The sequence below is a fragment of the Humulus lupulus genome, chromosome 6, assembly GCF_963169125.1.
Source record: "Humulus lupulus chromosome 6, drHumLupu1.1, whole genome shotgun sequence".
NCBI classification, from domain to species: Eukaryota; Viridiplantae; Streptophyta; class Magnoliopsida; order Rosales; family Cannabaceae; genus Humulus; species Humulus lupulus.
This window is the reverse complement of record NC_084798.1, coordinates 10,227,522-10,245,959: the sequence shown is the minus strand read 5'-3', so window position 1 is coordinate 10,245,959 and position 18,438 is coordinate 10,227,522. Positions and strand designations below refer to the sequence as shown.

Here is an 18,438-nt window from a genome sequence, read left to right as displayed (position 1 = left end):
AAGTGACACCCTATGATTAATTAGGAATACCCCATAATACTTATGAAATTCAAATAAGTGGATCCGATATTAAATTGCACCAATATATCACCTCCTTGTCGTATTGAGAACCTCGTTCTCATACTTTTATGTTAATATACTTTGAACTTACGCAATACATAAGTGTCACCCTATGATTTATTAATGATATTTCATAATACTTATTATAATTAAATTCAAATAAGTGAGATCTGATATTAGATTGCACCAATAACGATATACTGCCTCTTTCTTGTGTTGTTGGACACGAGTGGTGCCTTTAGCAATTCTCATACTTTTATGTTGACATACTTTGAACTTACGCAATCGCGGGCACAAATTCTCTCAGCTACATGAAAACATTTAAAAATTGTAGACAACAATATCAATATGAAATTACTACTCCATAAGACAAAAATGGCAGAAGACGACATTGCACAGAAGATAGCTAAGTTGAAGCAGGAGATGGTTGGTGAAATAAGAGGTGCCATGCAACGTAGCTGGGGAGAAGTGGTAAGCTTATACGAGAGGGAGCCTATGACTCACATGACCAAGATCAGCAGGTCCGGCTACACAGCCTTGCATGTGGCCGTGGCCGATGGCAATGAAGACATTGTTGAAAAGCTAGTGAATCGGATCAAGGTTGTGCAAGAGAAGACTGAACCAACCAACCCAAACCATATCGTTGAGAAGAGTGAGATTTTGTTAACACCGGTTGAAGATGAATATACGATGGTCGAAACAGGAGAGAAACTTGTAATGTACTCCAAACCTCTTGAAATCAAAAACCAGAAGGGAGATACGGCTCTTCATCTGGCTGCTCTTATAGGAAACGTCCGTATGTGCAGGGCCATTATCACAGCAGCCTCTTCTGATGTTAAGCTGGCGGCATCGTTGATTGAGATTGAGAATAACATGGGCGAAACTCCACTCTTCTTGGCTGCTCTCCATGGCAAGAAGGATGCTTTCCTTTACCTTAACTCAGTCTTGACTAATAAAGCGGGAAGTTCAAAATGGGCAGTTAGATGTTGTAGAAGGCATAATGGTGATACTGTTCTGCATTGTGCCATAGATGGCGAGTTCTTCGGTAAGTAGCTAGCTAGGGTATCAATGGTACAATTTTGACAATAAATCAAGTTGATATATTCTGACTATTCATGATGATTACATTTTGGATAAATAGTCAAAATTTTATTTTAATTACTATAAACAGGGTCGGTCCTATATCATTTTTTATAAACTTTGAGGCATTTGTAAAGAATTAGATATTTTTATAATATTTATACACAAAATAGTATTTTTTATAAGATTTGGGGGCCATTTGTATAAAAGAAAATGGTGTTCTTATATACTTTGGATCCTTTTTCATAAGGGGTTCTAAGCACAAGCCTGATCTGTCTATAACTTTAATTCTTTTTTATGTATAGGTGGTAATTTAATTAAGAACATAGTAATTACAATTGTGTTATTATTAATAACATAATTTATATATATATATAGTGAATTTTTTTAACATGGCTTTATTTGTTTTTATTGGATAGATTTGGCTTTTCAGATAATATCATTGAATGAAGATTTAGCAAAGTCTGTCAATGGCGCAGGACAAGCCCCTCTCCATATTTTAGCTGATAAGCCTTGTGCATTTAGAAGTTCTATCAACAAGTTGGATTTATGGAGAGCAATCATTTATAAATGTATGTATTATTATTATAAAATTATTGATGATTATAATAAAATATAATCATAAGCCAGATCACCATTATCATTATCATCATGATCAAAAACTAATTTTTCTGAGTTTTTGGTTTCTAAGTTATATATGTGGAAAAGCTGACGACAAATGTAGAACCTAGTGAAACTTCATTAAGAAGCTCTGACGATGGTGAACAAGAACAGAAGAAGTATCCACCAAACTACTTCACTTTGGTCAGAATCTTTGCTTATCTATGGAAGTTCGTTGTAATTGGTATGTCTAAACTATGCCATAATTAATTACTTAATTAGCTATGTAAATATCTTATTATTATCATTTTACAAGCCTTTAATTAAATTAATTAATTATAAAGATGACTACTCAATCTCAGCTTTTTCAAACGGCAAAAATTCTGAGTTTTTCAGACATTATAACTACAATTATACTTTTTTTTTTTTAAAAAAGAAATGTATCCGAAAAGATAAGGTATAATGTGTATTGTAAATTTATTATTATTTTTTATTAATTTCTAAAAATGAGCAGAATGTTAAATGTTTTAATAAAGCAATCTATTTACAACGTTTTTTCAGAACCCCATACTACATAAAATACAAAGTCATTTAACCACATTTTCCCTACATTCTTCAAAAAGAAATATTTCACTACTATAGATATATATATATATATAACTCAATCAACATTTTGCAATTTTTTTTTTTCAAATTATGTCTCGTCTACTCTAATCTGTGTCTAGGAAAAGATAAATGAATATTATTCACTTAATTGGTCATGTCTTTATTATAAAGTGATTCCTAGCATACAATTGAAGTCTATAAAAGTAATTGTAGCCTCTTTATAAAGACTGTCGAAGGGATCGTTCTTAGCATATATAAATTAAGCCTATAAAAGTGCAGCATATATATTGGTGCACCCCCAAAAGGCACTATGGTGAAACCCATTGATGTTTATGGCTAGAAAAGTATTTTTAGTGAATTTTTTTTCCGATCGTATATATTATAATTACTTAGAGCATGCATTTGCAAATTTTTAAAAAATTATTAATAATTTATAGTACCGAAAATAAAATTTAAACATATTAATTTTCATACGCATAAAAAGACAGTCACGTGTAAAATAAATTACTTGAACTTTGTTTTTTATATTTTATATTTAAAATTTCTCAAAAATTTATAAAATACTCTAAATAACTAAAATATATCTGAACATAAAAAAATATTTGCGCCGAAAATACTTTCATCTGGCTATAGGAAATGTATCAATATGCCCGGAAAACTTCTCTATATATAATCTTTTGTAATATATAGAGAGAGAGGTCTACCTTTTTATATATATATATATTATTATATTTCAATTCATTTTGTCGTTTAGCTAGGCTTTAATTTATCCAAATGCATTATTTGACGGTTCTAAAAAGAAGACGGAGAAAAGTTCAAAGTACTCTATATATGGCCTCCGTTATCATTATTCTCTCTCTCTTTTTATTTTTTTAAATAGACTATTTATGTACTACTTTTTTTTGGTAGCTACTTGATTATATATTTACACATTCAATTGGTATTCTGCTAATTAATAGTTATGTTCCATTTGCAGTGACTACTTCTAGATTTAGCTTTGAAGAAGAAACTACTACAAACAACCCTAATGGAGGAGACAAAGGTGGGCAAAATTTTTCTATACTTTTATAAATATATCGATAATACTGACTGTTAAATTTTAAGTTAATTAACAAGGATATAAATATTAACATCACAATAAATTCGTATATATGTAGGTACATAAAAGTTTATCAAATTATTAATTAATTGATATACAAAAAATAATTAGCTAAGTTAATTACTATATTTATTACAGATAGTCCCAGAAATAGTACGGCAGGAACTGATATAGAGAATCAAACTTATAGAGGAAACCAAGGTGAGGAGGAGATCATTCTTTTATATTTTATTTTCCTTCTGTGTTTTGAAAAAATAAAATTCTCTAAAAAGTATATATGAGTAAAATCAAATGAGGATGTTTTGTTTACTTTTATATATTTGTTACAAAATCATTATTTTATGACATAAATTATATGATTAGTACTTTATTAGTATTGTTATACTGATTCGTGTCGTTCACTATTATATATGGATCATCATATATTATAATTCTTATTTTAGAATATTGTTATTTATGATCAAATCATCATTCATCAATCATGTGCAGGAAACAAATCAGTACCCGAAATGGTTCCACCAAATTATGTCATCATCTATAATTTTCTCATGCTTATACATAGGAGCCTACTAGCATTCACGGGACTAGGTATGTCCTATCAAGTAAAATATATTTTTATACGAATATGGAATATAAATATATACATACATGTTTATATATAAATATATATATTTATATATCTTACATTATCAAAACTAGAGCCAGGTTTCGACCCTAACATTATCACGTATATATATAAATATATATATATATATAAATAAAAGAGCGACTATAATGCATCTACTTTTCTAAAAACATCGGTGCAACCAGTTTCTGAAAACATAAATTGGTTGTATTGATGTTTTCTACACCTCGATAATTTTTTTCCAATTTTTTTTATATGACACTATACATTATAATCATTTAAGACACCTTCCAAAATTCCAAGAAATTCCAAATAATTTACCATGCCAAAAACAATGTTTAAACTGTTGATTTTTACACGCGTATACAAAATAATAAGCATGCTTGCAACAAGATATTTGAACCCTGTTTTTGGTACCATAATTTTTTCAAAATTTCTTAAAAAATTTGTACGATGTTTTAGATAGCTGCAATATACACCGTCATATAATTTTTTTTTATTATTATATCTATCTACATGTAGAAAATAGAAAAAAAATACACAAGTATTGTAAAAAAAAAGTAATCACTTCGTATATATATATATATATTATATATATGTATGTACATGTATGTAACGCATGAGAAAATCAGAGTCCTCTATTTCATGGGTTTCCTAGGTAAGTCCATTGTATTTATACTTTTATAATTAGGGTTATTTATCTTTAATTATCTCTACTCAATTAACAATAATAAAATAAAATCATCATCGTTTTTCATGCATTCCAATTATAGGCATAGATAGATGGATGAGATCATTAATTGAGGAGGAGTGAGTTTGATTTTTTTGGGTGAAGAGAGAGTGTAAAACAAATTAAGAAACCATTCTCATGTTACTTGGGATTAGCTCAGGTGGTTGGGTATACTAGTGTATATAAAGAGGACAGAGGGTTCTATTCCTCTGCATAAAAAAAATCACTCTCACCTCTAAACATTGAAAATAAAAAAATAAAGTTATGATAAAATAGTATATGCGTCTTCAATATATATATATAAGGTGATGAGTTCAATCATGTGTTAATAGTAATATTTTGAAGAGAAATATTTTAATCTTTAAAGAAAATACTATTAACCTTGTCTAAAACAAAATGGTTAAGTAATCATAAAATCATTAATGTTTTAGCACAGGGACTTATCTTAGCTAGACAATCTTAAATGTGTAACTACTTATCACAAGCTTTGTGGATGTCCACGCGTATATTTCATATTAGGGCTAAGCATTGGTCGGTTTGGGCTATTTTTTCATATTATTAAATACAGAATTCGGTTTTCGGTCCAGATTGATTTGATCCAAAATTTGACTGGCCAAACCAATCAAAGAAAAAATCCGACCATTTTGGACCGTGGTTTAGTCGGTTTAACCGAAGTTCATTTTTTTTTAAAAAAAATTCCCATAATTTTTTAGAAAGTTTTAATTAAAAAAAAACAAATTTTTTTTGGATTTTTGGAATCTATTTTTATGTTTTTTTAAAACATAAATACATAAAACATAGTTACATTTACAAATTTGAAAGTTGAAAACATAATTAAAAGTCCATAAGCATAACATAACCTACATATATTTATAATTTTGGTCGGTTTCGGTTCAAACTGGTTGATCCACATTGATTTTTCAAACCGACCGAATAGTAGCGGTTTATGCCGTTAATAGTTTTTTCAATGTTCGGATTAATTGTTTTTGATTTTTTCGGTATTCAGAAGGTCGGTGTACTCAGTTTTTTTTATTTTTCAGATTTTATGCTCACTACTACTTCATATATAATGAATTTTAATTATATATTCTTTTATATTTATTTAGAACTATATATATTGTACTCTTTATTTAGAATATATTCATCAACTATGAAAACTATGTTTCGATTGTTTAATTAGCTTATTTTTAAGCATTTTATGCGTTGATATATTTCATTTTTGTTTGGAAGGACATGGATGGATAATTGGTATACGGAAACTAAAAGAGAAGCATCAATGGTCTGTTCAATTATTGAACGAACTTTTAAAACATAATATTTTGTATGACTTCGAAGATGCTGGTGAGATGCCATATTTTGACGTACAAAATAAGAAGTATTATGAAGAACTAAATTTGGCATTTGATCAGGGTAAGTATATATCTAATTCTATAGTAAATATAACTTTCTCAACTTTTATAAGTGTGTTTTATAAATAGTTAATAATCCTCTTCCAAAGAAAATTATTTATTCTTACCATAAATTAAGTTTCATTGTGAAGTTCAAATTCCTCATACCATTTCACTAATGGAAAAAATCCAGGGGCTATTCTTGATAATAATCTAAAACTCATGAATTTGCAGCAATAGAGTTCTCTAATAAAATCCAAAACTTCCAAATAGAAAAGACTATTTGGTACCTTCTTTTGAGTGAGAACTAATTCTACACGTGTGAAAATCGTAGACAGATTTTAATGCTTATATTATATTGCTTGCAGCGAAGGAAGAAAGCCCAAATGATCAAAAGAGTAGTACTAGTGAAGTCGTAATCAGAAAGAGAGAAACACCCATATTAATTGCAGCACGAAATGGTATCACAGAAATGGTAGAGATAATCCTAAAAAGATTTCCAATGGCCATCTATGACTCGAACGAGGATGGGAAGAATATAGTGTTGTTGGCTTTGGAGAATAAGAAAGTAAAATTGTACAAGTTCTTGCTCCAGAAATTTTCCAAAAACGAGAGTATCTTTCGCAGAGTTGATAACAATGGGAATGGTGCATTGCATGTTGCCGCAGCAAATAATGATCATGGAAATCTACATCGCTGGCCTATTCCTGGTGATGCTTTGCAGATGCAGTGGGAAATTAAATGGAACATGGTACTTACATATTTACTAATTAAATAATTGAAAAACAGTCAGTTGAACTTGTTGAAATGTATTTATTTTTCTAAATGCAGTTTGTAAAGAATTCAATGCCGGAGGACTTTTTTGTTGGGTACAACAACAAGGGAGAAACTCCAGAAGCCATCTTCACAAGGGACCACAAGAGTCTTGTCCAGACAGGTAGTGAATGGATGAGAAAAACTGCAGAGTCTTGCTCCCTCGTCGCCGCCCTCATCGCCACCGTCGCTTTCGCCACATCAACATCTCTACCCGGCGGCACCAGCGACCAAAACGGGAAACCAATGTTCGCAAAGCAGCCGGCATTTCATGTGTTTGCCGTGGCTTCATTGATAGCTCTATGCTTTTCAGTCACTTCCTTGGTGATGTTCCTCGCCATCCTCACTTCTCGGTTTTCAGAGAAAGAATTTGATAAAGTTCTACCAAGGAAACTTTTGTTGGGACTAACCTCATTGTTTTTGGCCATAGTGTCTATGCTTGTTTCGTTCTGTGCTGGCCACTTTTTTGTTCTTCAAGATGCTCTCAAAGTAGCTGCATTTCCAGTTTACACTCTCACTTTCATACCAATATCTTTCTTTGCGGCAGCTCAGTTTCCACTCTATATTGATCTGGTGCGAGCCACCTTTTGGAGTCCCTTTGGTGGCCAGGAAAATTATTTTCATTGAATGCATATTAGTTATAAGAAAAATGCTTTGTGTAAATTTATTTATTAATATGTTTTTGAAGCTAGAGAAACTAAGAGTAATATAGATAGAAACTAGGCAGATGATATAAAGTACTCTTAACTTACTTTGTGAATGTTAGAATATATACCCACATGCTATATATTCTTATAATATCATAGAAGTGTATGACATAATAATAATAATACTATTTTTTTTCTGAGTAAAAGGATATATTTCATTCACCAAAAGTAAAGACATTGATTACCCTGTTGTAATTTCTAATCCAGAAATTGCTCAGAGAACAAAAGAGGTCGGCCATAAGATTGTTTGCCTTAATAGCCCTGCATTATATGGTCACACATCAACCTTCTATCCTTGGCCGAAGGATAATATATAATAATTGTAGTTACCCAAGAATCAAAAGGAATATAAAAACATAAAAATCACTACAAGAAAATTGTCTTTTACTGACGATTTTGGGAGTGTTGCCAGCAAAGCTCAACTTTTTTCGGCGAGTTTCATTAAACGCGCCGGCGAAAGTTATATCCTTTGCTGAGGCTTTTCTATGCCAGCAAAAGTAGATTTTTGCTAGCGCATTTTGCGAAACTCCCTGGCAAAAATACTTTTAGTGGAGAATTTCGTGAAATGCGATAGCAAAAGTACTTTTAGTGGAGAATTTCCTAGAAAACCCCTGAAAAAAGTGGCTGAATAAAATTCTAAATTCGGTGTCGATCATCGTCGATCTCACCCCGAGATATAGTAGTTTCTTGGAACCTTGTCTAATTATGGGGTATTTCAAACCTAATCAACTGTCTCATTGCTAGCGGGATCACTAATACAAAAACAACATTTTAGGACACTTTTTAGGGCACTCACCTAGATGCGAGTCCTAAAAACAACTCCCGACCTTTTTAGGACTCGCAATAATTTCTATAGGGCTCGCGGAGCTAGTCCTAAAAACTCATGCGTGTCCTAAAAGTTTGATTTGTTTTTTTTAATATACACCTCTTAGTCTTTTTAGGACTCGAATTGCGAGTCCTAAAAACTGATGTGTATCCTAAAAGTCTTATTTTGTTTTTTTAATAAACACCTCTTGGAGTTACATAATTTTTTTGTAATAATAATAAAATTTTGAATAGTACTTATATATCATCAAATATAGTTTGGTGTGGTGGTTTCCTACCTATTTAACTTAATGTAGGTCCAGGGTTCTAATCTTATCTTTAGAATTTTGATTTTTTTTAAAAAATAATATATATGGTGTTACCAAGTTTCGAACCCTCACCCTATACGACTGGGCTGGGCTCGGGGCTAGCTGGGGGTCGATGGAGCTGGGAGGGGTTCGGTTGGGCTGGGTTGGGTCTGGGTCGGCGGTGCAGGGAGGGGCTCGGCAGGGACGACGGCTGGGCTGGGCTCGGCGCTGGCTGGGTGTCGGCTAGTGGGCGACGACGGGGCTGGCTAGTGGGGTTCTCAACTTCACGGCGGCAACATGTATTTATTTTATTTCTTGATATTTTTATGTTAAAATATATTTGATTTGATTATCACTACAACAGAAAGGAGTATTAGAGGCGGAGGCTTCCGCCAGTAATAATAATACATATTACCGGCGGGGGTCCGCCGGTAATACTTGGTCGGTGATTAGGGGTATTACCGGCGGACTGACACCACGCGGTATTCTATTAATATCGGCGGATTAATAGGGGCAGGAATCCGCCGGTATAAAAGAATAGTTAATCTCGTTTGACTTATATAATACCAGCAGTCCCGCCCCTAGAAATTTGTCGCTAATAAATAAACATAATTTAAGAAACAAAAAAATAAAATAATAACACCATTAAAGTTGGAAACAACTTATAAAAACACAAACAAAATTTAAAAAATATGAAATCCAGAAACAAATCCCATTAAAATAATTTATTAAACAACATAACAAATTTAAGAACATCAAAAATCTAAAAACTGTCATGAAATCCATGCCGTGTTCAAACCCCATCAGTGGCCAAACTCTCTGCCATGGTCAAACCCATGAACCTCACGGCCCCACTATGAACCACCACCACCTAAATATTAGAAAAACCAGTTAGAGAGAGATAGGTAGAGTGTGTGTGAAAGAGAGATATAAAGAGAGACTTACCATGTGTATCGCCGTCACACGCGTCGACCCCAACCATGGGCCAATGCACACCCAGAGGCCCTTTGCTTCGTCGACACCAAAGGCCACCACATTGGCTCCAGAGGGTGCCGCCACCAACAAGACACAAAGAGTGACAAAGAGAGAGAGAACGAAAGAGAGTACCTGTGTTGGAGCCTTTGATCTGTTCCTTCCTCATAGCCCAACAGTACAAGTGAGAGTCAGGGAGAGAGAGGGAGGTCTCAGACAGAGGGGTGGTGGTGGTGCTCGGATAGAGGGGTGGTGGTGGTGCTCGGACAAAAGGGAGGACTGAGAGAAGAGTGCGTCTTAGAGAGGGAGAGAAGAGAAATGAGAGGGACAGACGAAACGATGTGCAAAATTTTCAATATGTAAGATTATTAGAGGCAGGGACCCACCGCTATTAATATTATCCCGCCGGTAATAAACTATTAGCGGCGGGACCCACCGCTATTAATATATCCCGCCGGTAATAGTCTTATTATCGGCGGATATTTACCTGCCGCTATTAAAATATTCCGCCGGTAATAGTCTTATTACCAACGGATATTTACCCGCCGCTAATAATATTAGCGGTGGATAGTCCGCCTTTACTAAGGGAAAATACCAACCGCTAATAATTTTGAAACTTAATACCCTTTCGTTTCCCGGGCATTGTATTAGCAGCGGACTACCTGCTGCTAACAATTGGTAAGTCCGGCGCTAATAAAAAAATAATTTTTTTTATTAATTTCCACATTATTAGCGGCGGACTAAGTCCGCCTCTAATTTTAGATTTTCTTGTAGCGTATGTTGGATATGTTCAGATCTAGTTTTTGACGTATATTGTGACATTTTGTTATATTTTGTTACTGGATTTTGGTGTATTTATGGTCTATTTTGATGTTTCTTTAATAGCTACTACTTGTATTTTCCTACTAGTTTTTTGTGTATTTTGTGACTAGATTTTGGTGCATTTTGCAACCAAGTTGAATGGATTAATATCACTACTACAAAATTGACATGAGATGACAGTTTTAAACCGTCATAAGGATTCTCTTACGTCGGTTCTGATACTGTCATCCCATGCAATGTCATGTCATGTAAGACATGAAATGACGGTTCAAATAAAAACGTTTGTACCATGCTATGGATATGACAACGGTCCCTGTGCAAGCGTTGTACCCTGCTATGCATGTGACAACAATTCCTATTGAAGCGTTGTCTATGCAATATGTGACACGACAGTTCCTATACAAGCGTCATCTCCTACAATACTTGCGACAACAGTTCCTACACAAGCATTGTCTCATGCAATACATGAGACAACAATATTTATTGAACCGTCGTCTCATATAAAAAAATTGAAGAAAAAAACTTATTTCACTCTTTTGAACCCCATAATCCAAACAAAATCAATAGATAGACAAAATCAACAAAATTCAATATATTCTAACCCATAAATCAAACCAAAGACAAATGAAATACAGAAATTATATTACATTTGAATTTAACTTTACAACATATTTCTAAAAACGTAAAACTTATTATTATACATAAAAAAACAAAGTATTTTGACTACAAACTTAAAACAAAGTCTTCCAAACAAAATCAATAGATAGAGAAAATCAACAAAATTCAATATATTCTAACCCATAAATCAAACCAAATACAAATGAAATACACAAATTATATTACATTTTAATTTAAGTTTACAACATATTTCTAAAAACGTGAAACTTATTATTATACATAAAAAAACAACGTATTTTGACTACAAACTTGAAACAAAGTCCTCCAAACAAAATCAATAGATAGGCAAAATCAACAAAATTTAATATATTCTAACCCATAAATCAAACCAAACACAAATGAAATACAAAAATTATATTACATTTGAATTTAAGTTTACAACATATTTATAGACATGCAAAACTTATTATTCTACATAAAAAAACAAAGTATTTTGACTACAAACTTAAAACAAAGTCCCTAAAAAGAAATGCAACCAGCTACAACAAGCTAATTTGCAGTACAGGTCTGACTCTATCATTAATATTGCATTACTTGTGCTTGCTAACAATAAGTCCACCTGTTCAAGAAAACAAAAGAGTTACATAATTATCAATGTTCTTCACTTACTCTTCACCAAACTCGTAGAACCTATTGCTTATTTTCTTTGAGAATCACCAAATCGTTCTTTGGCAGCTTCTATGATGACATTAATTCATTCTATTCCCGGTATAGTTGCAGTAAAAGTGCATCTGTCAATAGAAATGTTTTCATAAGAATGGAACTTAAAAGTAGATACATAGCCAAATATAGATAATCAAAGCCTTAATTAAAGTCCCAAAATTTCATCATCTAAATGAGAATAGAGACAACAATCAATGATTTTTTGTATGCATAAATTACAACTGAAAATATAATTTTTTTGTAAAAGTCCTTGAGAACAAAGTCACTATAAATGGCTAAGTGGCAAAGATAAACATTTTAGTTTAATTTTTTTTTCTTTTCTTAAAAAGTAGTATAAAAAAGTTGCAGTACTTAGGGACAAATGAACATAAGCACTAATCTATTTTGGGTCCAAAGAAAGAAGTTAACATATAGAATTGAATTGCAACTACCAATACTATATACACCAACCAAGCTCGATCATTAAATACTAAACCCATTTCACTTTATTTGTTATACTGTAATTTTTATTATTGCTACCTGAGTAGTTTGTAGCAAGCCACTACTGATAAAATATACAATGTGTAACTCATAACATCATAATCAAGAAAGTAACTCTTCACAAATCTTTCAATCTAATTCCACTAGTTTAAACTCTGATTTTTTATTATCTGATAACATAAACAGCGACATTTATTGTATTGTAAATAAAGTATTATTTTTCTTTGTTTTTGAAAACATAATATTTCTAAAATATATAAATAAATAAAATAAAGAGTTTTTGGTTAAGCTGGCCATTAAATCCAAAAAGGCATAAGTGGAGGAACCCATTTCTTACTCAGCTATGAAATGGTAATCCAGTGACATTTCTTGCATTCTTGTCATCAAGCACTCATCTGAGTTCACTAAAACATAATTATAAATTATAAATTATAATGGTCAACAGATTTCTTCTTATACAATCAATGCTCATTTTATAGAGACCAGCCCATTTCACACAATTTCCATGCCTATGTACATTTCTACTCCCTTGCTCTCACTCCACAATTGTCATGCCTATATACATTTCACACAATCAACACTAAAATTGAAAATGACCCAAAATATCAAATTAAGATAAAATAATGCTAGTGAGCACAAACCATCTGTTACAGTCATGGAAACTTGTAGTGACACATTCCAAGCATGTGGTCTGAAACTAATTAAATAGGGTACTAATTAATAAGAAAATCATACTTGAGAAATATAAAATATTTCATGAATCAACTGAAGTAAAGCTATCTTCAGAATGATAAATGGCAAGCAAATAATCCTAGTTAGCACTTACTTGCTATATCACCATTGAGAACCTACATAATAGAATTACAAAGAAATTATACTTACAACAGTATAGCATGCTTTTACATGTGCTAATGGTTTTCCAAAATGCACCATCATCCTTGTTATATCATGTAATCCATCCAAATACTTCAGAAATGCAATCCACGTTATTAAATTAAAGGCAAAAGAAGGCTTTATATTTAAATGACTTTCTAGACTAAAAGTATACAAAAACTAATTCACTGTGCCAAGTATATACATACTAGAGTATTTAAGAAAATTGACAAACTTGTGCCCGATAGATAATATTTGGATCCCATTTGGCGCAAGTTTCTTCATGTGGTAAATAATGAATGATTGCTACATTTTTGCCTCTATAATAATTTCAATTCCAAAACATAGAAGCATGAATTAATATATTTCTAGAGCAACTTGTGAACAGTTCAAAACCAGGCACCCCGTTCCAAGTGAAAAGAAAAGGAAGCAATAGGTTACCTTTTTTGAGGATTGAAACCCTCTATGAATTTCCTAATTCCCCTGCAATCATAATTATGTCCAAGAGTAGAGAAAAAACATAGATGGAATTATAGATGGAAAAATTTATTAAAAGAAAACCATTATATTTAGAAGCTCCTTTGAATATTGAGAATACAATTATTCATTATGACATTTCAAGATATCAAAGATTATATCCTAGAAAATTTCAAATCTTGATGTATTACCTTACAATTTTTAAAGATTATATGAAATATTGACTCACATCAGCAAGAAAGTTTTTAATTTTCAAATATTGATGTATTACCTTATAATTTTCAGGGTATGTTTGCATATCTATGAGAGAAATCAGTTGGAAGCATGTGAGGTAGGCGGGAAGGGCTTGAGGTCGAAGATCTGCGGGACGACGCATAGAGAAAGACAGGCTTGTGGCCAGAGATCTGGTAGATGTCGTATACGCCGTTGTCATTCACCGCGTGTTAGGGAAGAGTTGTCGTCGCTCGAAGGGAAGAAGTTGTTCAACTTGACTGCAGTGGGATCGCGGCACTGTGGAAAACTCTGGAGAAGAAGTGCTAAATTTTCTTAACCTAATACCCAATTAAACAATACACGGTAGTCGCTACCACCTATGTGTTATATTTAAAAATTTTATTTTTAAGGATTAATTTCTTCTTTATATAAATAATTTTAAGTTTAAAAATATAAAAAATCATACATTATTAACATATCTTAATATTTGAATTAATTTAAAGTAGTATTAATATAATATAATTTATTAAAAGTATGATATTATATATAAAAATTTAACAACTAATTAATATTAAAATTTTGAATTATTTAAATAACTTTTTTAAGACATTTTTAAAATTTGTTATAATTTTTTTTAAAAAGTATTATTAATTCTTCTAAAAATATAAACTATTATTATTAGTTTTTTTAAATTAAAAAATCATGATAATCAAGTATTATTAATTAAAGTCCATTTTTAATAATATTTTATATTATTTCACATTTATATCATAAAATTTTATTAATTTAAAAATCATAATTATAAAATATGTAATTAATGACAAATGTACAAGCTATTACTTAATATTTTTTTATTGATATGTCTAGACAATTTTTTTTATTATATTAGAAGATACACATGATCCAATAATATTGAGTATATTTAATATTAAGAACCTTTTTGAAAAATAATAATAATAAAACCACATACAAGAGACGATGGTCTAAGTAAAATTGTCTTATTGTGATAAAAGTAAAGACGGGACAACGGTCTCCCAAGAACTGTTGTCTCATGTAAGTTTTGGTTTACATGGCACGACAGTTCTAGAGAATATGTCGTCACGTGTCTATTTTTAACACGAGAAAACAGTTATACTAAAAACGTCGTCTCATGTACGTTGTCTAAGTATAATTTTGTACTGGTGTATGGTTGATTTATGGTCTATTTTGCTGATGCTTTTTGTGTAGTTTGCTATTGTGCAATGGATACTAGCTGAGGTCTTACTACAACAAAATAAACATTTAATGATTATATGAGAAAGATATTGTAGACATTTAATATGTCCCTCTAAGGGAGAAGTTGTTGCATCTAAAGGTACCCTATGATGATTCCCTGGGAGAGACTTTGTAGACATTTAACGTCTCCCCCTGAGAGTCATCATAGGGTGTAGAACATACATCCTATGATGACTCCCTGGGGGAGACGTCGAATGTCTATAAAGTCTCCCCCTCGGAGTCATCGTAGGGTACCTACAACATCTCCCCATAAAAGATTTTGTATATATTCAATATCTCTTATCCTGAGTCATCATTGGTTTTTGTATTTTAAAAAAATAATAATTAATAATAAATTAAATATTTATTTTCAGTATATTAATTAATATAATCAAATATATATTTTTTGAAATGAAATTCAATCTATTAATTAAAAAATATAAATTATATGCAAATTTAAATTGTGAATTTTCATTAATAAAATTAAAATGTGTATATAATTTGTTTTAGCTAGCTAAATATACAAAAAATCAATATTTGTTGTTACACATACAAAATCAACAAATATTACACTAGATAGCTCAACATATAGTAAGAAATAAAAAGTAAACAACAAAAACCTATTTTTTGGGACGATGACATTGAACTATCGGTAACATATCGTTCGCCCACTAGCATTTCATTAATCTGTGCTGGTGTATATGACGTAGTGTTTAGCTACAAAAAATACAAAGTAAAATATATTATTTAATTATTATTATTTGATTATATATACTTAATAATAAATAAACCATAAACTTTTTATAAATATATATACATACCTCTTTCTTCAAGTAACGTCCAGGTCATGGATGTTCAATATAATCCTTCAACATCCTCATCACATAATATCCAAATGCCACATTGTCTGGTTGGTGTGAACACTAATATTTAAATAAAAATACTTAATATAAAGAATATTAGTAAAATTCAATTATAGATTTTCAAAATAATTGAAGTTGTAGTTAGTTACTTTAGGTTGCACAATTTCTATATTATTTGGAATCTCGGGATGTTTTGGTAGACTAGTCAGAAAAAGGTTGACCCCGTTCGAAACAAACAAATGATAGATTAAATTAGTAACTTGTAACAACACTTAAAAAAATTTCCTACTTTGATTTAAAACACTTACAGCTCTTTCTTCAATTTTTTTGTCCAAATTATCTTCGACAAGAGTCTTTTTCGTTTCTCGCGCTCTTATCCAAATTTCATATCCATCTACATCTTCCACTCTTAGTTCTTTTTTCTAGGACATCAACATAATTGAAGTTTAATTATTAAATTTTCCTAAGTCTAACAAAATTTTGGCAGCATAACAACTACATTTTAACATCTCCAAAAAATTTTAAACCTGTAAATAACACAAAATATATCGACATAGTGTGCAAATTGAAAAATGAAAACAATTAATAAAATCTATAAAAAATTGGCAGAGTTTCCTTTGTTTTTGTAGCATATCCCAATTTTATAATTATATATAAATTCAACACAAACAAACACAAAATCAACATACATAATTCCATCCTTATATCACCGCCAACAACAAATTTCCCAGAACCTACTTCACTAAAGTAAAACATGCATGATTTAACTCTAATTTTATAAATAAATATTGCAATAATAATAACACTACTACAATTTGGACACCAGCCATCGGCCATGAGAGGTCGGTTCTGCTTAAACCGACTTAACACACATTCATAAGTCAGTTTTTACAGAACCGACTTATCGTGTATGTCAAAGGTAAGCATGGGACGTCAGTTGCGCGCGAACCGACCTACCATGTCCACATGGTAGGTCGGTTCTAAGTGAACCGACCTCCCATGCTTGTAGAAGACATAATAGGTTGGTTCATGCAAAACCGACTTACCATGTGGACATGGTAGGTCGGTTCGCGCGCAACTGACGTCCCATGCTTACCTTTGACATACATGATAAGTCGGTTCTATGTGGACCGACCTACCTTGATAGCATGGTAGGTCGCTACTATGTGAACCGACTTATCATGTCACATTATAAGAATTTTAAAATATATTAATTTATTTAAACTATAAATATATATGTGTAAGCTATTAGTGTATGAAATAAATGTAAGAAATTTATATTTATTAATATTACATTATAATATTTTGAAGTATAATTTTATATTATTTGAATTTTAAATATATTAATTTATTTAAATAATACATATATATATAATTATTTCAGTATGAAATAAGTATAAAACAATATACTTATTAATATTACATATATTATAATTTTTTTAAATATAAATAAATTAATAAATTATTTGTAATTAAAACGAATTAATTTAATTTTTTATAAACAAGAAAATATTTTAATTTAATAGTATTTATAATTTAAAATAAAAAAACTTTATAAAATAATTTAGAGTATATCTCTTTAATAATTTTTTAGGTCGGTTGTGTGGGAAATGACTTTTCATGTGACATGGTAGGTCGGTTATGTGGGAACAGACCTACCATGTCATTATAAAAATATATTATTAAAGATACTCTAATTTATTTTTGGATTATTGGAATTTTAAAATATATTAATTTATTTAAACAATACATATATATATAATTTATTTGGGTGTGGAATAAGTATTAAAAAAATATATAGTTATTAATATTATATATTATAATTTTTGAAATATAAATAAATAAATTATTAATAATTTAAAAAAATTAATTTAATTTTTATAAATAAGAAAATAATTGGATTTAATGGTATTTGTGATTTAAAATAAAAAAAAACTTATTAAACAATTGTAAAGTATCTCTTTAATAATTTTTTAAATAACATGGTAGGTCAGTTGTGTGAGAAATGACTTCTCATGTGACATGGTAGGTCGGTTGTGTGGGAACAGACCTACCATGTCATTATAAAATTATATTATTAAAGATCCTCTAATTTGTTTTTGGATTATTGGAATTTTAAAATATATTAATTTATTTAAACAATACATATATATATATATAATTTATTTGGGTGTGGAATAAGTATTAAAAATATATATAGTTATTAATATTATATATTATAATTTTTGAAATATAAATAAATAAATTATTAATAATTAAAAAAATTTAATTTAATTTTTATAAATAAGAAAATAATTTGATTTAATGGTATTTGTGATTTAAA

The 18,438-nt window shown here is 30.5% G+C and overlaps 1 protein-coding gene and 1 long non-coding RNA gene across 3 annotated transcripts; one reads left to right on the top strand and one right to left on the bottom strand.

The window, feature by feature from the left end:
• Window positions 1–421: 421 nt before the first annotated feature.
• On the top strand, window positions 422–7,843 carry LOC133781629 (uncharacterized). 2 transcript variants are annotated; one of them, XM_062220680.1, is made up of 9 exons: window positions 422–1,105; window positions 1,560–1,712; window positions 1,832–1,984; window positions 3,323–3,388; window positions 3,584–3,646; window positions 3,935–4,033; window positions 6,031–6,210; window positions 6,557–6,939; window positions 7,020–7,843. In XM_062220680.1, exons 1-9 carry the CDS (start codon window positions 436–438, stop codon window positions 7,626–7,628), a joined length of 2,376 nt encoding a protein of 791 aa, XP_062076664.1. In that variant the 5' UTR covers window positions 422–435; the 3' UTR covers window positions 7,629–7,843. The 2 variants fall into 2 exon arrangements, with proteins under 2 accessions (XP_062076664.1, XP_062076665.1); XM_062220681.1 differs by lacking the exon at window positions 3,584–3,646.
• A 3,772-nt stretch (window positions 7,844–11,615) lies between these two features.
• Window positions 11,616–13,288, bottom strand: LOC133781628 (uncharacterized). Its single transcript, XR_009870174.1, has 3 exons — window positions 13,077–13,288; window positions 12,773–12,839; window positions 11,616–12,023 (listed from the first exon to the last, which is right to left on the bottom strand). It is a non-coding gene; the product is annotated as an uncharacterized LOC133781628 (long non-coding RNA).
• Between the last annotated feature and the right edge of the window lie 5,150 nt (window positions 13,289–18,438).

Excerpts from the sequence above, each read along its gene's own strand:
- LOC133781629 (XM_062220680.1), top strand. The coding sequence starts at position 436 with ATGGCAGAAGACGACATTGCACAGAAGATAGCTAAGTTGAAGCAGGAG. Across the intron at positions 4,034-6,030 it reads ACTAGCATTCACGGGACTAG|GACATGGATGGATAATTGGT; the intron begins GTATGTCCTATC and ends TTTGTTTGGAAG. Across the intron at positions 6,940-7,019 it reads GGGAAATTAAATGGAACATG|TTTGTAAAGAATTCAATGCC; the intron begins GTACTTACATAT and ends TTCTAAATGCAG.